General features: G+C 41.1%; 1 protein-coding gene across 4 annotated transcripts in view; it reads right to left on the bottom strand.

The window, feature by feature from the left end:
- Positions 1–1196: 1196 nt before the first annotated feature.
- Positions 1197–26862, bottom strand: part of LOC148014775 (uncharacterized) — a 42361-nt gene continuing 16695 nt past the window's right edge. The window contains exons 3-9 of one of the 4 annotated variants that reach the window (XM_087667098.1): positions 22697–22824; positions 21631–21765; positions 20933–21104; positions 20665–20833; positions 5011–5141; positions 2739–2891; positions 1197–1793 (exon numbers count right to left, since the gene is read on the bottom strand). In XM_087667098.1, the coding sequence (XP_087523224.1) occupies positions 1650–1793; positions 2739–2891; positions 5011–5141; positions 20665–20833; positions 20933–21104; positions 21631–21765; positions 22697–22824 (1032 nt within the window). In that variant the 3' untranslated portion in view covers positions 1197–1649. The remainder of the gene's footprint in view (positions 1794–2738; positions 2892–5010; positions 5142–20664; positions 20834–20932; positions 21105–21630; positions 21766–22696; positions 22825–26862) is intronic. The other 3 variants (XM_087667097.1, XM_087667099.1, XM_087667100.1) reach the window with 3 other exon arrangements.

The following is a 26862-nucleotide window of genomic DNA, read 5'->3' as shown; positions in this document are numbered from 1 at the left end:
ATGTGAGAGTGCAGAATGAAAAGGAATGAAAACATAAAGACAAAGGAACAAAGAGAGATTGTAAGAAAAGAATAATGAAATTTGCATTGAATAAGAAAGAATGTTGATACGAATGAGAAAGAGAAAGGAGACTAATCAATCCCGCACGCAACCCACAGCCCCCATCGAGGGCACCAAATCTGACTGAAGATGACAATAGCACCAAAGACAGAAGAAAATAACAAAGTCAAAGTGTGCACATGCCAAGGAGAAAGATGATTAAATGATGGGAGGACCATGCTATATATAACTAAAAATGCCCAAATATGACTAACCTGCATTAAGAGAGAGCATAAATGTTGACCAACTAGCAATAAAGGCTAATCAATCACCAATAGAATACCAAAAATTTAGGATTGACCCTAGAAAAATCCTAAATTACAATGACAATGCCCAAGAAGTGTAAGCAGATTGCCGAAAGTAGTAATTGCCTGAAAAATGCACACAACATTTTAACTCAAAAAGAATACACTGAGAAGCAATAAATTGAGTGCTCTAAAATGAGCTATCTCCTCCTTCAAAACAAGTGACAGACATGTCAAAGCTCTTAAAGTTCTCGTTTGACTTAGACTGGAGGCTCACAAGTAGAAGATGACAAGGTATGATAAACATGACTATTAACAATATCATACACTAATTCTCTAAAGAAGTGATAAGAATTACTTTGGGCTAATCTATCAAATTTTGTTGGGCCAATGATGGTGCTCATGTGAGTAGACACTATTGGTAGGGCAACCTCTATTACAATAAATATTAGGATGTAGGCCATAACTGACATGAAGAAGAGTTTTTAAGAAGAGTACACTTTCTTAGTAATGCTTTTCGTAATGCTAGTAATTGAGTAAAAGTTCAACTAAAACCACAATAGCCCAAAAAGCTCACCTAAAGCATATACTCTAAAAGCTTGCTTTGAATTTTTCTTCATCTATGAGAATCACCCAAACATCAACCGCCAAAGATCAAAGAGTCCCAAAGCTCATTCTAGCATAGACCACCCAAAAAGTAAAAACCAAAGGACTAAGCTTGCCTAAGGATGCATCTCAAAAGAAGATTAGAATATGATTTGAAAGACATGGAATGTGCCATGGAACTACCTTATGAACATTGTACAAAGTAAAAGTCTTTATTTAAGACCAAGTTTGTAGCTTCTTACAATTGTCAAATATTGGTGCATGTTGAGCTTGAAATATAAAAAGTTTCATTAGAGGACTCATGTCAATTTAAAAAAGCCTCTTTAAGGCTAAACTGAAGGTACATTCATCTCTTTTTTATTTGACAATATACATAGGGCCTCATCTCATACTTAGCTTGAGTGTATCGAAGGGTGCAATAGCCCTAGCACAAGTTGTGTTAGTGCTCACATTTGGGCTATGCACCATCTAGCATGTATCAAGAGTGTCATGATCTTAATCTTGCAACATTTTCCAAAAGCATTGTGACAAGCTCATGGAAGTTTTGTTAATCGTACAATGTTTGCGACAATCTCTATTATATGTGCGTTGCACTTTTCTAGGCTTGAATTTTTAAGGATGGCGGAGAAAGTTAAGTAAATATGTACATGCCGTAAGGGCTATACGGAAGAAAGACTTTAATTTTACACGAGCCCTCTGTTACGGGGATCCTTTGTATTTTGAGAGAGATTCAACCAATCTCTCCTGATTTCTGCTCGACACAACATCAGCAATGGACTTTACTAGCTCGTCCCCCATTTCACAAAGCTGCACATCAAGATAATGTGGTGGTTTTCCACCTTCCTGCGGAGAATAGCAGATAATGAATCTAGAATTCACAAACGACGCAACTACAGTGCATACGGAAATGCAAAATCAATTGGTCTCATACTGATTCCATCAAATCGTAGAGCTGATAGAGATTTTGGATCGTTGTCACCCAATGTATGCACGATGCTCACATGAGAAATAAAATTGCCACAGCCTGATGTGGGCCTTAGATTTCAAGGATAAATGCCACAGTGACGGAGTATAGGAATATTTATACGATTCTTGTTCTAGTCTTGCTCAAAGTAGAGCATGCAAAACACTAAAAATGAACTTGATTCCCCTCGAATGAACTTATTTGCATCATATCCAACATATGCACGATCCTGACATATGGAAATGGAAACAACATCATGACACCTAACTCATGGAACGACTGCAAAACCCAAACTCGTGAAAGTTACTTGACAACCAGAGTTGTACATAACTGCTAAGCTGCATGCCATACAAAGAATTGACACAGAAAATATATGCAAATGCAGATTGTAGTGAGCTTCACGGGAGTTGAAGGAAAGCACTAGAACCACCTAAGCATAAAAGAATGGTAATTCCCCTTTGCTTTCAAGACCCTATTCAAGCCCTCAATCCAAACCAAACTTAGTGCATCAATGTGATTAATACCCCTTAGAGTCCTACAAACCAACAGAACTCAATGAAAAAATGCCAAATAGTCGTAAGAGAAAACTGAAGATGCATAATCCACCCTTGGCTAAACAGTGCCAGTGCTCTTGCACAGACTTGTTCATAATAAGTGCAAGCTTAAAATGCTATTAACTTTCGATTGATGCAAAAACATCAGAAATGTCACATGCCATGCTCTCCAAAGGTTGTGGTTCTCTTGCACCAACTTATTCATAAGAGATGCAAGCCTAGATGTTAGTATTTCTTCATTTATGTAACTCCATTGAAAGTAAAACGTACCATGCTCTCCAAGATCGCAGTGCCGCCTTTTGCACCAATGCAAGGGTTTGCTGATATGTTGAGAAATATCAGAGGTGGCCGTAAACTGCTCATGAGCCGTCCCAATGCACCTGCAGTCTCTTCTCCAAGCCCACAACTACCCATGTCCATTCTCTAGATGAAAAATTTTAAAAGCATTAGTTATGCTCGTGCACACACACACACTCTCTCTCTCTCTCTCTCTCTCTCTCTCTCTCTCTCTACATGATAGGTAGTTGTATTTATTACAAAAAAAGGACAAAGATTGGATGATTGGAAGATGCAGGATGACTCTAGGCTGAGTACAAAACTCGGGGCAGGTTCACTAAAGAGACCACCTAATGCTAACTCTCTCTCTCTCTCTCTCTCTCTCTCTCTCTCTCTCTCTCTCTCTCTCTGAAAAGGTAATTATATTAATTACGAAAAAAGATTACACGGTTACAGAAGACAGGATGGCTGTAGGCCATCGCGCATAAATATAGAGATATGACAGTCAAGGTACAAAGGAAGTAGAGTGACTAAAGGGGGCCAGAAGAAACTACAGTGTGCCAAGCAAGCAAATCCTGTCTAGGGAGAATATCAGTTAACTCAATCAAGTCGAGTTGCCAATGAAGAAGTCCTTTCAAGCCGGCTAGACACACACACACTCTCTCTCTCTCTCACTCTCACTCTCTCCCTCTCTCATGCGTGCGCACAAAGGGTAATTGTATTGCTCACCAAAGCACAAATATAGAAGCATAAGATGGCTACAAGAACACATGGTCTATATGACTGACAAGGGAACCAAGGAAACAACAGACCCAAGAAAGGAGATCCTGTCAAGGAAGAATATCTCCTAGCTCAATGATGTCAAGCTGCCAATGAAGAAGGCCTCTTGGACAAGCAATCTAGCTCTGTACTCTAGAAGCAGAATAAAAAATGAATGAATTCCACATAGTCCATATGTGCCAACAGCCCCAAAAGTGCACGAAGTGAAGAGAACTATCATATGTGGCTGGACAAGATCTGAGAACCTGGGCTCTCCAAAAACCCAGTCCTTTTGGAGACATTGATAGCCCTACCACTCCAGACCAAATAGCAAACAGCAGAGACCAAACTTTTCTCACCACTGGACAAGAAAGAAATTGACGACAAGAAGTTTCTTCACATGTTGTACAAAAGAAGCAGCAATCAGTCGAGATATGACGTCTCAAGAGTGCAGAAGGCGACAGGCAAGAGGCAAAGGTCAAGAGGCAGGGATGCGTGAGGGAGCTGTGAAGGCAGCAGCAGCAGCAGGTTGAGGAGGGGCTCTTCGATGAAACCCAAGTAGATGATCCAGAAAGATGTATTCTTTTTAAAGGATTTTCTTCCACTAGGTAGATTAGCCCTTTCCTGTCTAGAACAGTCAGGCAACAAATATTGATGCAGATAAATTAGAGCAACACCAGACTTCTCACAGGCTCAGAGCAGCAAAGACTCCTGTGATAGAGCAGATTTCAGACGTGCATGGTTGAGCAGCAAAGGGCAATTCTGACAGAGAGGACTCCAGACACTCGGCTTGATAACATCCAATTCTTGAGAGGCCACTAAGGGAAACTCCAAGGAGACACAAAGAAGATGAAGGAGAGGATGCCCATTTGCAAGTTTGGGAGATATGTATTTTCTCAGGATAGAGGAGGAGAAACTCAATTGGTTTGTACAAGCCACCATTGTGAAGGAAAAACTCGTACAGAATGTTAAATTAAAGAACTTGCCTTATCCAAACACCACCCCCTCAATTAGGCACGAGCATTGAATCAGAAGGACATACAATATTAGGAATGGCTCAAGTAAGGACTTACAATCTTACGACACCCAATACTCTATGCAACCTAGTCAAGAAGCACAGTGACTGCAAAGGTTCTCTCCTAAATGGGAAAAGCCACATGCACTCCTAACACCACCACAAGAAGCAAAGGTTTCCCTTGTCAATCCAAAACCTAATCAAGAAATCACTTTACCTTAATGCAGTTCTTTTATCAGAAAACTTGAACTGAACAAATCCTTGTGAGGTTCAGCAATGATGAACAAGTATCAGTTGGACCTGTAAGAACATGAACTATCTGGGAGTGCAACAGAAAAACTACACTTAAGAGTTTACAGGTATTGTTGGCTAAAGACTAGAGTTGAGTTTCATGTGCTTTATAATCCTGCCTTGATAAAACAGTTGCCAGGGTTCAATTTGGAACCTCACATTTTATTCTAACATTACATAAAGTATGTCTCAAAAACAGACCTGTAGTTCTGTATTTGTTTGTAAAGCATCGAATATAACTTTGCCTCCAGCATCAGTTAATTTGTTGTATCCCAGATTAATGCACATAAGAACATCATTGCTCTTAAGAGCCTCAGCCAAATACTTCGCACCTGTAGTAAAGAGTAACTAACATGAGCAAAGTTGAGAATACCTAAATGCCTAACCATGTACCAATCTACTACTCTCCTTTTTTGCATTTCCCACATCAGAAAGCAAACATCCTTTCCTACATCAAAATCACTCGCAATATGTCCATCCTCTCTTTGAAAACCCTCACCAAAAACAGGAGTTGATTTAATTATAACCTGATTTGCAGAGGGAAACTTTATTTACCAAGTAGTGCCTCATTAAAGCAACATAGAGGATCTTGTTAAGATAAGAAACCTGCATTACACATTAAACCTTCATTAGCTCATCAAACAACCCCAAAACTTGAATGCATTCGCTGTGTCTCAATGTCCCATAAGCAAACTCCCTACTTTTGGTTGGTTCCATCTCCACGAATAGAGAGTGTGTTAGGTCACTTGCATCCCTTGTCATCTCTTCTACCCTAGTTGCTTCCTTTACATCTAGTATTCATCATCACATGGCTACCAGCTCATCGCCTGCTGCTGCCCACTCTTCTCAAGCTGCTGCTATGAACATCCGTCAGCTGCCTTTCCATCTCCATTGGACTGCATTTGTCTCTAGGCAGCTGTCAGCTATTGCAGTAGGCATCCTCAGCTGTCATCTGTCATTCTGGAGGCGTGTACTGGCTGCATTTTGCCCTAGCTGCTGTCATCAATCAGTTTCAACATCATCTTCAACCACTTTCAGCCTGCGTTTCTGCTTCTTCAACTGATGCATGGCTGCTGGTCACTCACTGCATCCGGTGCACAGTCTCCTTGACATCTTTGGCACCTCTTTTGCCTTCTCCAGCTGCCACCCTACTGATTTACACTTGGAGGGTGATTGCATTTTGCACAAGTTCAGGCTCCACTGTTGTCACCTTGCTCTTGGTGGACCATCCTGCTCCTCCTAGTATGCTCCTATAGGCTGTGTATTTGCTGCCAACCCAAACTTGCATCAAATCCAACTCCAACAGGTGGTTTTTATGGAGTTGAGATCCATCTTCGGTGGATGACATACTCTAACACCTCCCTCAGCCCGCTCCCTCGAAAGCCATCAGCTATTGGACAACTCTGCCCTTGAGCATTCTATACACATTCATTCGTTATTCTGTACTTCTCATTCATTCAGTTTTCTGTCTTTCTGTTGGTGTTTGAGTGCTTCAATCGTGGTCATAACTCTGTGTTGTCTTTTGCAAACCCTAGCATATCTCCACAGATCTCGTATTCTTCGCTGCCATACCAGCAACGTTGAGGAGACTTTGCAGTAGCTACCTCCTTTGTGCTAAATACCAGTGGCCTTCAACTACCTTTACAATGATGGAAAAAAGTGAATAATTTGTTTGCATTGATAATATGCATTGAGGAAGAATAAAATCGAAACTAAATGTGATAAGGTGATCATTGATGATATCTCCGTTACCACTTAATACTGAGGCACAACAACATTCATGTCCAAAAGCACAATATCATGATTTTTGTGCCCCATGGGAGATATCCACTTTTGTTTTCTTCTTATTCTGAAAGTATCCATGCTATAAAGACGGTGCTGATGGTCTAGAGAAGGGCCTTGTAATGTTCAAGAAGTGGTTTTTGTTGCTAATCTTTTGAAAACAGGACTATGACCCAAGGAGTGCAAGAAGAAGGCTAGCAAACACATGGATAAGGGTAAAAGAAGGCATGCTCTCATTCAACTTCATAGGCCATAGCTGATGCTCACAACCAATTCCACAAGTCAGTGTGTTAGGAGATATGTTTCACATTGTCTTCCCTTGTGTACATCTCCTGCTTGTGAGCCTCTATCTTAGTAAGACGAGGACATTGGGAGCTCTATCACTGTCTTTGTCCATCATTCTTTGTTGTGTGTGAATCATGTTCATACTATGCACATTAAGTGGAGATTAGTGTGCATTTGCACCAGTCCACTCCAGCCTGTTCACACTGGTTTGGTTCCTACCAGATTCGAAGGTGTTTTCCCAGTTGTTTGTGGTTACATTTGGCTTCAGTTGTAGGACGTTTGTGGCAGCATTTCCCAAATTTCTAGTCAACACATAGGTCGAGTAGTAAGAGGTTCTAAGAGACATGCATGCAATAGCAATATTTGATCCGACATTGATGCAACTATCCATTGCATCCCCAATTATACCCCTTGCATGTGGTGCTCTTCAAGGAACATGTCATATAATTTGAACCATGAAGAAGGAATTGAAGGAGACTGAGGTCTTTGGACAAGTCATGTGGGTAGTCCCCATCCTAGGCACAACTTTTCAATTGGCTTCAGTCTACCTTGCATTGAGAGTGCACAATAAAAGAGAAACATGAACACAAAGAAAGAAGAGAAGAGAAAATTTGCAAAGAAGAGAATGGAAGAAGAAAATCTACTCTGAACTCCAAAAGCATGCTTAATACAAAGAGGATTGATCGTTCCTTGTACGCAGCCCAAGGCATTAGTGAGGGCACCGGATCAAGCCAATGATGGAAGGTCGCACCCGAAGATAAACAAGAATCCCTAAATGTCGTAGAGTGCTGAAATCTACAATAGAAAATGTGTGAATGATCAGCCATGTGGGGGGAAACTATTAAGCTAAAAATGCATTAGCCTGACTCAAACAGCCCCAAGATACGCTTAATTAATGAAGAAATCAACTAACGTGATTCTAGAGAGTTACTATGTCCCACATGCAAAACCCTAATTTGGGTGCCCCAAACTTTCTATAAATATCGCTGCTGCCCACATCCGTTCGCGGAGGACATCATGGTCAAGAGCTTCCCCCAACCGTATTCTACCATGTAGCACCTAATTTCAGCCTCCATCTCCTTCATCCATGCTAGAGAGTGCATCTAGAGGCTCTCCTACTACTAGCAACTACTCTTCACTGACGATCTGCTGATTTTGCCTGTCGCCCAACTGCACATATCCGTCTAGACGTTGTGTTTACAGTCTAGAGCTACCACCTTGGCATTCTCTCTCCTCCCTAAGCTGCATTTACTGTTTGTGGCTGCCACCTTGACTTTCTCTCTCCTCTATTTGATGTGTTTGTATCCAACAACTACCGCCTAGTTTTTCTCTCTCCTCAGGTACTTGCGTTTTTAGTCTTTCTCTCTCCCACACTACCGTTTGCATCAAGTGGATCCAACCTTCCTTGGCTATGTTTTCTAGTGTTCAACACTCATAGACTGCCTTGCTGCAATTCGAGATCCGTTCGGAGTACGACACACTCTACAACATGTAACCTCTGCCTTGATCCTAGAGATACGAGAGTTCAAGGTTCAATATTCATTGCATAGTATGTTTGTTGCATGAGCATTATATATTCAATATCCATTCACTTTATTTTCATTGTGTTCACTGTCTCTGAGTTACCCTAACCCTAATCCTAATTGTGTTCTATGTTTATCAGTCTATGCTTTGTCATACGATTGGTTTTGTGTTTTCTTTGTTTAGAGCATTTCTTCACATGGTATCAGAGCTAGGTAGTCTCTAAGAAACCTTGGCCTCTGATCGGAAAGCTCATCCACAAAAGCAGGAACAACAAAAGGGTCAAATGAATTCGAAAAAATTCACAACACCACTCTAGTCTCCACAGCCAAATATGGACAGAAACAATCAAGAATGGGCCTCCCAATTTACTTGTGGACTACCATGGAGTCCACAAACCATATCAGATTTCTGCCACTAAGTATGATCTCATCCTTATGCATAGGGCTCAACATGAGTTTGAAGGTAAGCCTGAGTTTTCTCCTTTAGATCTGGTGCACAGAACTAATGACCTTGCAAGACCTTTAGAATCTCCACTAGGGACTGGCTATCCGCAAGTGAAACCTGGCTCGGATTACACATCACTTCCACAATACACTTTTCTCCAATGCCACATATAAATTCTATTATTTCTAATTCTATATCAACTAATTCTATATTTTTTGGTGGATCAAGGGATGCTCATCAAGAAGGGACTCTTCAAAGCAACTTTGGTTTCTAAGTAATGAGAAAGACAAGTATTTCTTTATGAACTCAAAACTAGGTAAGAAACTGAAAGAAGAACTTGTAACTATTCCATCCCTTTCTTTTCCTTCAAATGATTTTATTTCGCATGATCAATTTGGAGTAGGTGCATCTTCTAATGGACAAAAGGAACCTATCATGTTTCTCACAGCAACATCCATCACAAATCCATTTGGGCTCCCACCCATCCCTTCCTCATCTTCCGCTACACCTTTCTTTCCTCTTCCATTAAGTGTACCACATTATCCACCACACACCACACTAAGGGGTTCTGCACATTTAGGCACAGCCTCTAGGGCCTCTACATTTGCATTTCCAAGTAGTGTATCCATGATGGAGGCTCGACCTCCCATACACAAACTTTCAAGTTATCCCTCTAGGAGTGCATCCCAGACATACTAGAGTGTGGATTGTTTGGTACCACAATTCGCCTCTATGGCATTATGTAGTGGACCATCCGGTCATTATGTTGTGCCCCAACCGACATTTGGACAAGGCTATCATGTCTCAATGCCTCCACCTCCACCTATGTTATCATGTGAACCTATGTTTATTTTGGTACCCCCTCCTCATTATTCATCAACACCACCACCATCTTATCCCACCTATCCATCTTCATAGATACCTCATGGTTCTAGCTCCTCGTCCACCAAGTATGCTTCTAATGATAAGACTCGTTTCAACAGGTCAAACTACACCACTTGGTTAAATTCAATGGCATGTCTTGGACTCCTAAAACCTATGGGATTTAGTACAGGAGTTGGAACCCCAACCTGATCCCGCACTTGTTCCATAAGAGGTCGTCCGTTTATGGAAGGCTCGTAATGCTTTCTTTATAGTCGAGCTTATGGAGGGATTATTGCATGAGTTTCACTCTTACCTCCAGCATTTCGACCTAGCATCCAAGCATAGGGCACACTTGACTAACAACTATGCGGCTCAAGATAGGACCCGTCACATCAATTTGGATCATGAGCTCCAAACTTCAAAATCACAAACAATGATGACTTGAAACTCAAGTTGGCTGAGTATCGGTGTCTCCTTGCTGAGTTCTCAATCATTTGGGCTCCTAAGTCCTCTAAGGATCAAGTTACCTTGTTCCTTAACCTGTCAAGAAAATATTCCATTTTGTGCAACATGTGATTTCATAGCCTGAAATTCCCACATTTTATGAGTTTGAGTATCAGTTGTTGCATTACACATGTTCAACCAATTTCATAACACAACCTCGATAGAGAGGACTCTAGTTGCATCTTCTCAAAGGGGGTAACAAGGCAAGAGAAAAAAAAACTTAAATCAAAATCAAAATCAAAACAAGGCTAGTGAACCCAAGAAACCCCTCAATCTACTCTTAAACTTGAATCGCAAAATGTATCTAAGAAGAATAGGTATTGTCAACATTGTCAAAAGCCTAGCCATTTTGACAAGTATCGATCTGAGGCAAGAGACGCACAGCCAAAATCCAAGTATCAAACCCCCGCACCCCAATGACAACCCTTAGCAAGGGCAGTGGCATGGCTAGATCCATACTGCCACCAGTCAGTCATCACAGTTGACAAACTACTCAACTCCAAAGGGTTCGTCTGATTGGTCTGCAAAGGCTCACATCGTCTCTTTAGAGAAATTGGATGGGAGTCTCATTCACATATACGAGTTGCCTCTTGATGAGGTGTTTGTAGAGGACCACTCGTGATAACCGAGCACCTCAACACCTATTTGGCTTGTGGACAATGGAGCTACCTATCACATGACTCCTATAGCAAACCTTTTCATTTCCGAATCCCTTGCAGCTGCGAGTGTTTGTGTAGGAAATTAACTCCTCGTTCAAGATTCAAGCCCAAGATCGTGTCAGTTTTTTCATTGACCTGGGCCGAGATCTCACTTTGCTAAATGATGTCTATCATGTCCCCTAACTTGGGGTGAACTTGTTGCCCATTCAGCAGCTTTGCTAGTTGGGGCGAGTAAGTTTCTTCACCATGACCACAATCGAGGTTCTAGACTCTCAAATTGGTTTAATGATTGCTTGCATCAAGGTATAGCCTAATGGCCTTTATCACATGATACACTTTCTTCTTACTGAGCCAACTGCCGTTGATTCGGAGTTCCATCGCTTCCAAGCCGTAGTCACTAGATGTAAGCCCATGGAATTTAAGCGTCTTTGGTATTTTCACTTAGGACATCTTGGCTACGACTCTCTTTATGAGCTATCCTGTCACACGAGATGGTTGGGGGCCTTCCACACCTAAAACTATCTCAAGAGATCTATAAAGCATGTCAACCAGGTAAGCAACATCGTACATCCTTTCCTCAGCAGTCAAACACTCATGCTACTAAACCCCTTAGGCTCATTCATGTAGATCTTTGCAGTTCCATATCCAGTGCTGCCTTTAATGGCGCATTGTACTTTCCTTTTATAGTGGATGATTTTTCTAGTTACATGTAGGTGTACTTCCTAAAGCACAAGTCCTATGCTTTCACTTATTTCAGTACTTGGGTATTGGTCCATAACTAAACTAGTTGTCGTGTGGGTACTATGAGGAGTGATTCTAGTGGCGAATTTACCTCCCACGACTTTTTTAAGTTTCTACAAGAGCAGGGCACTGCACGCCAACTCCCCACTACCAACTCCCCTACACAAAATGAAGTCATAAAGCGTAGAAACCGGATAGTCATGAAAATGGCATACTCTATGTTGTTCATAGCAGAGGTCCTTGAGCGCCTTTGGGTTGAGGTTATTAAGACTTCAGTGTATATCCTTAACCAATGTCTAACTATGGTAGTTCCTCAAAAGACTATACGATACATTTTTTAGCTCTCAGCCTGTTATTTCTCACTTTTAGAGTTTTTGATAGTCGTGTTTATACACATTCTTGATGATAAGATAGAAAAGCTCACCCCTCGAGCAAATCTCTTGAACTTTGTGGGCTCTACTTCCGAAGCAAAAGCCTATTGTTTTCTCAATCCTTGCACGAACAAGGTGCTAATTAGGAGAGACGTCATCTTTGATGGGAGGGAAATAGTGCAGTCCTTTGCGTTGGACTCTTTGTCCTCACCTCCGCTCATATCATTTGATATTGTGCATACTGAGCCGGGTCTACTACCCACTCCTAACCTTCCTGCAGATAGTTCAGCTCCCAAGCGTCCTCCGCAAGACCCGTTACCTCACTAGTATTAACAAACCATACGAGATTTGGGGATCCTTCCATTGGATACACTTTGGAGGGTCCTAGAAGGTCCACTCAGCTCACTCCTCATCAAGCTTCATACACATTGCTGTTTACAGCTAATTGCATTGCAAATTTTGAGCCGGATTGTTGGCAAGAGGCTCTCCTGGACCCTTTCTGACATGAGGCCATGGGAAAGAAACTAGATAGTATCGATTGAAATGGGACTTATACATTGGTAAATCGTCCTCATCACAAACTGGTCATTAGGATGAAGTGGATTTTTAGGACCAAACTAAAGGCTAATGGTACTTTAGACAAATAGAAGGCTCGCCTTGTAGTGCAAGGTGCAGGCAAAAGCACTGTATTAACTATGAAGAAACCTTCACACCTACAGCTCGGTTAACATCATTTCTTTTGTTGGTTGTGCTCGCCACATGGTTGCGTTTGTCACGATCCATTCAGAGTACGACACACTCTTAAGCTCATAACCTCCACCTTGATCCCAAAGATACGAGAGTTCAAGGTTCAGTATTCACTGCATAGTGTGTTTACTATATGAGTATTGTATATTCAATATTCATTCATTGTATTATTCATGTGTTCATTGTCTCTAAGTTACCCTAACCCTAACCCTAGCCATATTTGTGTTTTGTGTTTACCAATCTATGCTTTGTTGTATGATTGGTTTTGTGATTTCTGCATTTAGAGCATTTCTTCACAAAAACAACAATAAATAGGCCATGGGCTGAAAACTAGCCAATTGCTGCCAAAATATATCCAAAAAGTTGGTCAACCTTATAAAATAATCAAGAAAATATTGTTGCCCCATCCTGGCCACTATGAACGCAATGTAGACCCAGTAAAAAAGAATGCATATGCTGGAAAATAACTAGCTAGTATAAATACACCTAAGACCAACTGAAAAAAAATGCACAATCTTAAAAAATCTACCTCCTCCATTAAAACACATGACACACTGAGTGTCATAGCTCCTAATTTCCAGCAAGAGATACTGAGAAAGACACATGTAACTCCTAACACCCCCTCTCAAATCTTGGATGTGGCTAAAGGCTAAAGAAGATGGAATGGATCCAAGGGTAGCAAAAGAAGTGACAATGGTGATGAAGTCCATCAATGAAAAAGCTTCTCACAATCCTAGGAATCCCCCTCTAAAATATAAGGGACCAAGGAATCCACAATCACATCACTGATATTATCCTACTCGCAAAGAAATGGGGGAACCACCAAAGGAGATGATGAAGGATTGGATGGAACTTGTGGATAGATAATGTATGATCAAGAATGGGTGTGACTATGGAAACATGCCTCAAAGGACCTTGTACGATGAAAGGGGAATGGACCCTGTAAAGTCCTCTCTCCTACCAAGTTGTCACTAAAATAGCTCCTGAAGAAGACTCCTCAATAAAGATGGTGTGCTCAATGATAATCTGGGTACTGAGTCTAGTAAGGCCATGAACTAAGAGGAGTGGGAAGCCCAAGGCTGGAACACATAGGACTTTGGAAACAAAGCTCAATAGGTAGTTAGGTCATAGCGGCAAACTACCAACACCACTAATAGGCACTGAACAAATGTCACAAAAAATGACATGATTATATCCTCTAATTGACGAAGATCTTGCAATAAACCTCCTCAAGGAATCATAGACTTGAAGCACCATTGTCAATAAGCCAAGGTCTCTCAAAAGACGAGATAGCCACCAAAGAAGGCTCCTCCATCTCAAGGATGTGAAGGAACACAGACTCTTGTGCTGTAGCTAGTAAAGAAGTAGAGGAGGACTTTAATGCTTTAGCTCCATCCGTCACTCCGAAACAAAGGTGAGGATATTTCTTCCAACACTTCTCGAGATGGGTATCCTTCCCATAGTGTGGACATTTAGGCTTCTCTGCATTTGTGTTAGAGCTTGAGGAAGACTCAGAATGTGTAACTTGCTTCTTCGTCTTGTTCTTGGTCCTCTTGTCCTTCTTGTTGCCTCCTCCTAAACCTATAAAAGCCTTAGTAAGGCTAGATCCACTAATATCAATCTCTTGTTGAGATAGCAAGCTCAACACGTGCATCATAAGAACATTGATTATGAACACAAGTGTCATCTAGAAACAGGTTGTAGATCATATGTATTGTTGAGCTATCAGTGAAAAGGGCTACATGGTTTATCATTGAGCATATCCTATGAAAGATTACAGTAGATTTTTTTGCTATTTGATACTCGGTTTTGTTATAATGGCTAAGAACTATGGAAATCTTATTATTGAGAAGCTAAACAAGAACCACCACCCATCATAGAGTTATGTGTAACGAGCTTCCTTATTGAAAAAGATGCCTATGGGTTTGTTTTAGGTGAAGAAAGGAACCATAGCTAAGTGATCATGTAACTGTAGAAGAATTAAAGGTTGGCAGAACAAAGATTCTAGTAATTCTCATATTATTTGTTATTATTGTGGAAGAAAAAGTCATATTACATCCCTTTGTTGTGATAAAAAGGATGACATTAGCAATGGTAAATTCAGCAAGGGAATTATACATTGTCCTCAAGATAAAATGATGATAAAAATAGTGATGTCAAGGGGGATATGTGTTAAGCCACAAACCACAAAGGTTTAGAAAAATAGACAAGATGGAAGAAAGAATCAAGAGAACCAAAAAAATACTCTGCATATTAATCTCTGTAAAAGAGTTTGTACACTTTGGACACCCTCTTTAATTATAAACACTCTTTTGATAGAAGCCAAAAACCCTATATCAAAGCCCTGAGGAGTGCAATCCTGTCCTAAATTCTTCTGCCACTTGATTCTGCTCTAATTTTTATATATGAATCCAAAATACACACACTCCGGTACTCAAATGGATAAGAACAGACCTGCTCTACAAGCCTATGTAGGGAGAATTATGAAAATAGTCTCAAAATAGTCAAAGAGTCATTTTTCGTAAAACACGTTGCTTTTTTGTATTTTTAGGTCTAAATGCCTTGTAGCACTCAAGGTAACTCATTGCATGTATTTTTATCCACCCAAAATTGATATTAAGTTAATATAACTCAATAATGAATATTCAAACTATTTTGAAGGCCAATTCTAAACCTAGAAAATCTGTCAAAATCATGAGTAAGGATCCCATAGGTATATATCTGAAATATGTTTATGGATGTCTTTTTCTTGTTTTTCCTTCTTTGAATAATTTAAGCACACGACATCCAACCCCTCCAAATCTACACATCCTTTGGATGTGCCACACTATATACCCCACCAGGATCAAACATTAATATTCACCCAAAGGAGCATACGCATAATCATTCTCTTGCCACGATCATAAACCCAAATCACAAGCATCCTCAAAAACACATAGCAATCCCAAACACTTCCACGCAGATCATAAGGCACTGATAGCTTACGACATCCAACTATCATATAATCCTCTGCAACCAAATTCACGAACTTATTAAGCCCTCCAGGAGCAAATGGTAATCCAAAATCCACTGCAACATCTTGTACTCTACAGCTTTCCCTACATAAACCATTGTTGAACTGACCATGAGCACAACTGAATGCTAGCATCTTTCCTCCCTTACATGATAGCATCTACGCACTTCATCATCGCATCATTAGTAGACACTTTCTTGTCAACCGTTTTGTGCTTGATTTGAACCCTAGCTTCAATCTTTTCCCCTAGTAAACCCAACTCTTACTGCAAATGAACAATACTCAACTCTGTTGGCTAATCTAAATCAGCCCTCTTCTCTTTGGATTGCATACAAACAGCCCCAAACTCTGTATGCTGATATGAAATCAGCATCAGACTCTTTTGGCTAAAATAACAGTCCCCCTGCAACCCTATTGACTGAAATAATTCAGCCCTCTTTTTAGTTTGCTGAAATACATCACCAATGACTCTTTTTGCTGAAAAGACTCGGCATCCAACCCTGTTTGCTGCATAAAATCAACAATCTCATGATACATATCCAAGGAATGAACCTACACAAAACTGGAACCACTTTGCACCTCAATTTTCGGCATATCTTCAATCTGCATAATAGTATCCGTCACAAGACAGCCCATCATACAACCCATCAATGCACTCATCATCCAACAATAAACCTACTTTTCTCAACTCTTTCTCTTTCTTGCATACATACTACCTAGAAGCTCTAGGCAACTCTATAACCTTATGAAAACAAACAGAACTCTCAGCTGTAAGACCAATAAATCCTGAAGAAAAAGCATCACTGCCAAGAGGCAATAGCTTGGGGAGAGGGGGGGAGAGGGGAATCCCGCAATGTATCTTTGTTTCTTGGTTGATTCACAATGACTATCATTAACTGCACAACTCTTTTTCCATCTTTACTTCAAACCCGTTGTTGGGCCAATGCAATTTTAGACATTAGTATTAGTGTCCATGGTTCAAAAATATTAGATTTTTATACAAGTTTTAGCCAATTTTTGATATTCTAGATATTATCTCTTGTAAAAATCCATAAAACTATAGAAAACTTCTAGATTAGGATGACATGTAAAAGAAAGTATGTAGCTTTCACCCAATTTCAGAGGATTTTATGTAAAAAGAGAGATTGACGAAATCGCATGACATGCAATCGCTGTTTTCAGGCAATGAATAGCACTCCGAAAGGGGAGATGAAGGAGGAGTGATCTGGAAGAATTCTAGCCAGGTGTATTAGTAATTTACCCCCCTTTCGGAGCCAATGGAAGCATGAGATTAGCGATCTGAGCAACATAGAGGAAGGTATTATTTTATATACGTTTTTGTCTATTAGAGTTTTATCTTCTCATAATGCAGGAATAAACTGACAGGCTTTATCCCTATTAGTATTCTTCTACATTTTCTAATTCTTTTTGGGAGTATTCTTCTACGTCTTCAATTTCTTCCAACCCCTTCTCTTCTGTCTACTCCTCTCCCTGAATCTACCTTCACCCTACTATCTCCTACCCCCGTGGTGGACTCTTGACACCAAATGCACCGACACCATGTTAAGGGAAGTTTATGCTATCATCAAAGGCCTTAAAAGATGGATACTTATGGAAACATGCTAAAAAGAAATAGGGTATGCCATTGCGAGTTTTGGGTGACAGAGCTTCACAAGTAAAAGTAATGCAAGAATTTCATGAAAGTTTGTGGGCTGGTCATAGAGGTGTTTGGGGTACTTTTACAAAGATCAAAGAAAGATATTGGTGGCAGGGTATGTATAAGGATGTTGCTCACTTTGTGGAAACATGTACGACATGTCAAATGTATTCAACTGTGAGACATCGGGATGGATTGCAACCCACATATCCATTGTCTCTTCATTTTAAGTGGGTGGTAGATTTGGTCACAATGCCTACAAGTCTTTGGCAAATGAGATATCTTGTGCTTGCTCCTAAAGACTTGACTAATCAAGTGGAAGGAAGAGCTCTACGTATTAAGACGACAAATGCCGTATGTACTTTTCTCTTAGAAGAGATCTTTTGTCGATATGGCTGTGTGGGAAAAATTACAGCAGATAGGAGTGAGTTGGATGCAAATGAAGCTCATGATTTCTTTGCACGGTTGGGGATAAAGCTTGCTTTAACTTCAGCCTATAACCCTGAAGAAAATGGCAAAAGTGAAAGAGGTCATCCACCTATTGTGAAGGCATTGGCAAAAGCATGTGGAGAGAAGATAAAAAAGTGGCCACGATTGCTCCCTTATGCTTTGTGGGCTGACAGAACAACTCATAGTGCTGTTACAGGATATATGCCTGCAGAATTTATGTATGGTCAAAAACCTATCATGCCGATAGAAGAGATGACTGTCACATGGAGTGTGTTACCTTGGGAGGAGGAGTTGAATCGAGAGGAGTTTTTGGCCTTACGCATTAGACAGTTGGAAAGAAAGTTAGAAGACATAGAGGTAGCAACTATAAAGTTAAGGACAGCAAGGATACAAAACAAGAAATGGTTTGACAAAAGACATAGACTGAGACCAAGAATCATACAAGATGGGGATTGAATATTAATTTATGATAGCAGTTTAGATAGCCAACATAGTCTCATGCGTAAAGTTTCCAAGAGATGGTTTGGACCCTATGTGGTAAGACAGGTGTTTGATAATGCTACTTATGCATTAAATGAGCTGGATGGGACAGCCATAAAACTTCCGGTAGCAGCGAAAAGAATCAAATTATTAAAAAGGCGGGAATCTATTGCTTATGAGTTGCCAGAATTCGAAGAAAATAGTAGCCATGATACAGGGGCTAGCCAGGAAGATATGGAAGATGAAGAAGTAAAGAATATGGTTGCAGAGGATGAGGAGGACTCAGAATCCGGTGACAACTAGGATTTTGGCACATACCGAAGGATGTGCAGGTTCAGAGGGGGTGGATGTCATGATGTTATGAGGACATAGTGTGAAAATGTATGGAATGCATCATCATCCGACTTCTCTATTGATCTAGAGAGTCAATGTGATCTGAGCCATTAGTACTAGTGCGAGTTGCATGAATTATCCAAAAATACTAGATTTTTGGATAATTTTAGTCTATTTTTTTTATTATTAATTATAAAAATCCGAAAAAGTTAGAAAAAGCTTCTAGATTAGGATGGCATGCAAAAAGCTAGTTGCTTTTTCAGCCAGTTAGGAAATTTTCACAAGAAGGACAGATTGATGAAATCGCGCGCGTCGCGATCGCTGTAAACAGGGTGAAAACTGCAGATTGAACTGAAAGAAGGAGTGATCTCGGAAATCCGTGATCAAGTGTCCTGCGATTTTACCCCCCTTTCGGAGCCAACGGAGCCATCGGATTTGGGTTCCGGGCAGCAGAGAAAGAGCTGATTTTTCTGATCCACGTTTTTGGTCTACGAAGGAGCTCCAGGAGAACTAATGCCTGGAGATTGCTTCTAAGTAGAGCAAAGATTCCAGGTTCTTTCAATACATATTGTTTCAATTCATTGTGATTTGTTTTTGTTGTGTTTACCACTTGGGTATTCTCTATCTTCTCTTCCATCTCCTATCTCTACTTCCTTCTACTTCTGATCCCCAGTGGATTCGACCTTTCGACAAAAACCCCTCCGACAATAGGGCACCAGTTTTGGAGCTAACCAAGTGTCTATTGTCCAAGATTGTTAAGGTAATGTTTGCATTTAAATTTATGCTCAGTTATTAATTGTTGTAATTATGTGCTTAATCAGGTTTTATCACCCTATTCAAAGAGGAAGGCTGGTTTCAATACATCTACCTTATCAAGCCTCAAAGTCCTACTAGAGTTATGTTTCCAACTTACGGCATTGACCAACCCGCAGCTATTGCATTGCATCACTCTCAATTCCAATCTACTGGATCCTTATCATTTTTGCTTCAATACGATGGTTACTGTGATCAAGACCCATCACCACAAAGGATAACAATATTGACACTTCCCCCTCAACCCACTCCCAAGAGACCCATCAGCTGTTGGATTGCTTTTCCTTTGAACATTGTGTACATTCCTGCATTCATTATTTAGTATTCACCATTCCTTCAGTTTCATCTTTATTTTTCACTTTTATGTTTTGCATTCTTCTCTGTGTATGTTGTGTTTCAGTCATATTCATGCACCTTGTGTTTTCTTTTGCAAATCCTAGTGATCTCCACAAGGGATGATCATGCCCATAGCAAACAGCAATGCCTATGATCAATGGCAAGCTTGGATGATGAGGGTGAGTGATTGCGATAGACGCCGACAAGATTGGTGGCAATGGAAGTGTGATAACTTGGCATGAAGGGATAACGAGTGGCTCCCCTTGGATCCCTTTAAATAGAGTTGGGTGGAATGAAAACCCAACAAAAACATTTTTAGGGTTGCTTTTTGGAGTTGCATAAAAGGCAAATAAAATTGGCTAACAAACAAGAATTGATTTTGGTATATTTTTTTGGTGGCTTAACAGCGCACAGCTGTTCAAAATATGTTGCAAGAAATTTGAGAAGACCAAGGCAAGTTTACATCTAAGAAACATAATATGAGTTTGTTAGATCTCACAATGACTAGATGTGGCTGCTATAAGCATAGACCTGGCATTTAGAGTCACTTAGCCTAACCATCTAGTACAGGCAATTCTTTATATCCAACTTGCCAATCTATATGCACTGAACTGCAGCTTCATTGGACAGTAACACTTGAGTGCTCAAGTTCATGCCACATGCTAGAAAAGTCACATGCATCTTGACAATAAGCTAATTATCAGACCAAGCTCAACATCAAAGCATTGACTATTTAAAATAGAAATTGCAAAGACATCATTGAGTTTTAACATATGCCAAAAAACCATTGTCATCTTGGCTTAAACCTCCAAGATTACACTTGCCATACTCCAACTACTCTAAAAGTTTTACCTTCTGCTGAAAAACTATTGTCACCAAGGTTTAAGCCTCCAAGAACACACTTGTCACATTGTAAGTATAGTGAGAGCTCAACAACACCTGCATCTGCTATCCGATTGTGGGATAAATTCAGTTTTACCAGGGTTGGGTTCATCGACATTCCTTTGAGCAATATTTTTACCTGTAAATGCAGTTTGGATGGCAAAATAATTGGCAATTGTTACTTACAATTCAAATAGGTAAAAACACACCTTAGTTTAATACGGAAATTCAGTGTCACCTTCTCATCGTCAAGAAGATTGCATGATAGATCCAGATCAGTCAAGCTTGTAGCAAGACAAAGAGAAGAAGAAAATGAAAGGCAATCAGAAATTTTCATCCCAAACTTAGCAGGATCATAGAGCATCCGAGCATTTCTCCATCCATACTCCAACTTCAATGAAGCCAGGTTCCTATTTGAAGTGACAAGTAAAATTAGGGGTCCAGCATCAGACTTGTCCCTGAAAAGGGAGAAGGTATCATCCACACTCTTGAAAAAGGTTTAGCTTCTTGATACTCTCAACCTAATACAATCTAGTAAAAAGCATGTTTTGCAGACATCACAAATATTTTGCAGAAAGCCAATTAAGCTAACAAGCAGGAAGATTTGCCTCTTTGAAACACTTACTAAACAAAGCTTTCATACAATACTTGGGAATGTCCAATAAAGAAGCTGCAAATAGAAGATAGCTTTGAGGAAGCACTAATCTTATAGTAGTTGTACAAGCACAATTCAATTTATTGACACCTCCCACCCCACCAACCAAAAAAAACAAAAACTAGCTTCCCAATATTAAAATAGCTGATCTGAGAATCTTTAATGAGGTGATAAAGCTTCTGACATTTCAAAATATCAGTCTATAAATTTATTGTCTTGATAAGGAGACCACCATCCACACAGTACGTACACAAAAGAAAATTCAATATGAAGAAGCATACCTGCCTAGGCCACCAAAAAGGACTGATGCTGCTAAATGTGAGGGAAGCTGACAGATACGCAGATTGTGTACATATGGCTCACTTAACTCCATAAGCTTTATCAACTTGGTTCCATCTCCTAAAGTAGGATCAAAGCTGTACCATTGAAGTTTTTAAGACACAAATTTCTAAAGTCTTTTTCCTTCCAAGAAAATAAAATTCTATTAAGTGTATGTTTACACATTAGATAAGGCACCGATCATCATGGTTGTAATTATTTAATTGATGTGTTTTAAAAGCATAAGCCTACTCTCCACAGAGTTCTAAATTGTCTGGATGAATCGGTATTGATATTAGTGTATAGACAATCACAAATACAACAAAACATCGCTGCAGACCTTCAGCAATTTTGACTGGATGTTGAAAGGAGGACCCCTCTGACTTTCAACAGCATTGAGACAACATAGGAAATGGTCAAATAAAAACTTGGAGCTGCAAGGAGCATAGCTATAAGATCTCTCCCAAGCACATTGACATATGAACACACATTTACACTTGAGGGTCAATTCCTGTTTCCCAGATTTCTAAAGAGAACAGCAAGGCAGAAAGCACAAGAGACATGAGTCCCCATTTCCAAGGTTTTCAAAAAGAACAGGGAGCCAGAAAGCACAGAAAATGCATGAAAAGGCTGCCTGTACCTTCTTGGACCTTTGGCAGGAAAGTCCTTAAACCTTCTTAAACCTTTGTATAGAAAGTGGTCATACTTTCCTTCACCTCCAGCTGCCCCTAAAAAGAATTGAATTCCTCCCAACTGCTGTGTCTAATAAATACACCACAACAAGCCCTCCTCTAATTTAGGTGTGTGAAGACACTAAAGGTTATAATCACTTTTCTTTTCCAATCCAGACATCTCTTTTTAGATTATGGAAACATGCAACACTTAAGAAACCGATGGGTTTGAAGAGCATGGAATAATCAATCATGTCAGATGCCAGTTAGCACAAAGAGCATGCATGTAAATGAATATTGTAGACAGAGCATATCACTCATTTATCATCAAAATGAGAGAGTATGTTATGCTGTTAACCTTTCAAGCTCATCAGCTAGATTACGCTCAAAGTAGAGTTGCTTCCAAGACCGCCCATGGCAGGAAAAGTCACAAGACTTCCATTTTACCGTAGCTCTTCTCTTCCAATACTCCTCATCAGGGATGAACTGTAAGGATGAGAAAACACCAGATTATTTCCAACAGTATGGTTAATCTGAGCTCTGGCAACTAACTTACTGTCCTAACATGTTTTCACTTGTAAAAGGCATGTGGCTCTGAATGGATCATGACAATCGTGTCCTGATCTGGATCAGGGCTACATGTTCAGACTTGCATGATTTCAAAACTACCCACTAAAATCTAGAAAAATCAAGTCTGTGAGCTGTTTGCTTCCACATGACACAACAAAATAGCCCACGAAGTTAGCAGGATATAACAATAGTGATTTTTTCATGCAATAAGGCATACAAGACATTGCCTTGGCTGTTCCAATCTCATCTATAATCACCAAAAACCACCTGTGACCAACCCTAACCATGGCATGGGACCAGGGAGCAAGGTAGGTCAGGAAAATTGATCATGTCAACAGAGGGTTCAGGGAAAACGTAAACAGGATCAGCAGAACTACACCTATATTGACTCAGTTGCTTACTGTCCAACCAGCCCCTTACATGGAGAATACTGCAGATCAGTAGGAAACTAAATGTCAGCTAGGTTGCTTGCTGGCTAGCAGCCTTACATGGGTAGATTGCAGATATACCACTTATAAGCCACAAAATGAAATTTATATGTAACAAATTGACTAGACACATGAACAAACATGGCTGAAAAGAAAGTGAAATTCCAGCACCGCAGATAAATGCACTAAGCCAGTATCACTATCACTGTTGCCCTTTAATCATCATGAAATGCCAAATGAGTTGCTATCTTTAACAGCATTTTGAAATTGCATGCAGGCTAAAGCAAGAACCTTTACATCAGGTGCATTATCATTTTCCTATATTAACATCCTAAGGATCCAAACTGGATGGGGCTTCTAATGTATCACAACATAAACTCCAGCCTCACCGTTGAAGCTTGCCCAATAGTGGACAATTTCTGTGGACTGGGAGCATTGCAGTTTGGACCTCCATTTCTCCCAATAGGAGTCGTCAAAGCTGATCACATTGGCTGGTGCACCAGCATTCAGCCCTTCCCCAGCTAAAAAGTGACTTTTGTGGCAGCCTTAGCTGCATTATTAAATCTAAGGTCTGCCCCATATCGTGACAGCACCTTTTTTGCTGATCAAAGGTTCAAGGTGAGACATCAGTTTCAAGGGATAACTGCTTCCAGTTGCAGCCATTCAGCAAGTGACGTGTCTCTCCATCTGCACTCTGCAACAGTTCATCATCAAACAGTTACATTTCTGTTTGGGCATGCTGAGTATAGTTAATCATCCCTTTCTTTCACGGACACCCCTTCACCACAAGGAGAAGGACTCCAAGGCGGCCCCAGCCACGACAGAGTTTGCGTTTGTGCATGTCTTTGTTGAGGAGGATACAGCCCTAGCTTCTACTACTCTGGAGAAGCCTTGGCTCGTGGACAGTGGAGCATCTTCACATATGACCTTCCGACAGGATTGGCTTCAGGATCTTCATTCCCGAGGGGGCACTGTCACCATTGGTGACAATTCTACAGTTCCTGTTCAAGGCGTGGGGACTCTACCTATGTTTTCTGACAGGCGGTCTTCCTCCGCCAAAGTTCTCTATGTACCTGATTTGGGTTTTAACCTATTGTCTGTGCATGGCCTTACTCAGCTAGGTACCCGAGTCATTTTTACACAGGATGCAGTCACAGTGGAGGATGCGTCTACAGGTGATGCCCTTTGGACGGGTACACAGGAGGGTGGGCTTTATACGCTCACAGCCTTGGCTGCGAGGACTTCCCATGAGCTTGGGCTGCTTTGGCATGCTCGGTATGGTCATGTGAACCTCGATTCTATTCGGCGGGCTTCTCGGAGGAAGCTGGTGGAGGGACTTCCAGATTTCCCTCCTCTTCACACTTTGTGCCCTAGCTGCTTGCGGGGCAAGCAGCATAGGCAGCCTCACCCTCAGGTTGCCTCTAGGAGGGCTACTTCTCCGCTTGAGTTGGTTCACACCGATCTTTGCGGACCTATGGGCACGGCCTCCCTTGGGAAGGCCAGGTATTTGATGCTGATTGTGGACGACTTTAGTCGTTATGTGTGGCCTTATTTCTTGGAGTACAAGAGCGAGGCGTACTCCCGTTTCTGCGAGTGGCAGGTGTTTGTGGAGACCCAAACAACTTCCAAAGTTCGTGGCGTTCGAGCTGATCACAGTGGCGAGTTCACTTCTCACCTTTTCTCTCAGTTTTGTAGGGATCATGGTATTCGGGTGGAGTATTCCCATCCGAACACACCATCCGAGAATGGTGTGGTGGAGCGTGCGAATCGGACCATGGTGGAGATGGCCCGATCTATGCTGGAGCATAGGAGTCTTCCTCATTTCCTTTGGGGTGAGGCGGTGGCTACAGCGGTGCATATTCGCAACCACTCTCCGACTTCGGCTTTACAGGACATGACTCCTTATGAGGCTTTCTTTGGGAAGAAGCCTTCCGTGTCCCACTTTCGCATCTTTGGGTGCGATGCTTTTGTCCATGTGGACAAGAAGAGGAAGACGAAGTTCGACTCTAAGTCGAGAAAGCTTATCTTCGTGGGCTATAGCACGGCCACGAAGGGATATCGGCTCTACGACCCGACGACACGGAAGGTTGAGGTGAGCAGGGATGTGATCTTTGATGAGGCTTCGGCCTCTGAGGATCCGATTGATGGTTCTATTACAGGTGCTTCTTCGACATCGCCGGACCCCCTCCCACCTTCTCTACCTTCTCTTCCTTCCAGGATACCCCTTCGCACCCCACCCATTCCTCCTACTACGGCTTCCCTTTCCCCTTTGGCGGATGTGACTCCTTCTTCTACGAGTTCTTCCACCTCTTCAGACTCCCAGCCACTCATACAATTACAAGCCCCTTTTCAAGGAAGAAAAGGACATGTCAAAATCTGGTCCATAGGGCAAATTTGCAGGACCAAAGATGCCATTAGCCCTACCCATCATTAAAGATCAGGATGAGATCACCCTTTTCACATAGCAGAGCAGCTATCAAATCCATCCATCCTATACCTTAGAACCCTTGAGACAACATTTGATGTATTCACAATCCACTTTGTAAAGGTAGGAGTGAAATTCTTGTATAGCAAGTACATTCTTTTGAAGCACACACCTCTCGTGGAGAAACAGCCTCAAAATAATTCAGCAAGTTCTTATAAGCATCCTATCCAAATGGTCCTATGTACCTCTCTATGTATTAATTAAGTCCCTTTTAACTGAACCACGAAAATAAATTTGTTTGAGAGCCATTACTGCTAAGACATCCCCTAGGTGTTTCTCCACAACATGCATAACTGAGTACAGGGCAGTAGCATGAGCAGGCAAACCACTACATTAAAATGTCTCACAACAAAGCCTGCATTGACAAAGCACAAGCCCTGAAAATCGGCACGTACATCCTATATGAACAGCAAGGACAAGAACTGCTAACAGACAGCAACCATAACCCCTGACGTGGTTGAGAGATGACAGCTAAAACTCATAAATATCTTCATTCACTAAGGACTGTCCAACAAGCCAGTATGTCACATTCTATTGCTTGGACTTATAGTATACCGCCTTCCTCCTCTGGCAACACATCCACCTCCAACCAGGCCTGAAAGAACCGATCATTATCCCATAAAGCGAAAAGTACTGCAGCCCTTTCCTAAAGACAGGCAGCCTGAGCCACCATCTACTGTCAACGAGAGGCCAATCTAGACTCAATGATAATTCACCTGGGATCTCCTGAAAGTGCATTTGACCAAAACACAATCCATCTGACCCAGGTGAGAAGGGCAATGAAGGTAACTTGTACCACCATTCCAATTGGCTCCCTGATAATCTTTCGTCAGTTTGTCCCTCATCTGTCTGAGGGTTCCCACAGCAGTGATCTCTGCCATTGGTAAATATAATTGCAAACTGCTGCCAACACCTGAAGACTGCAAGAGTTAGATAACTGCAATTATTGCACAGAGTTGACAAAACTGAGTTCCAGTGCTTAATCCCTAACCAGCATTCACTGCTTGTTCACAGCTGCCATTGTTTTCTATTCACACCTTT

Source organism: Lygodium microphyllum, chromosome 25, assembly GCF_053477565.2.
Source record: "Lygodium microphyllum isolate KBCC chromosome 25, Lygodium_microphyllum_v1.1.10, whole genome shotgun sequence".
Classification (NCBI taxonomy): domain Eukaryota; kingdom Viridiplantae; phylum Streptophyta; class Polypodiopsida; order Schizaeales; family Lygodiaceae; genus Lygodium; species Lygodium microphyllum.
The sequence above is the reverse complement of the archived record's forward strand: the minus strand, read 5'-3'. Positions and strand labels throughout refer to the sequence as shown.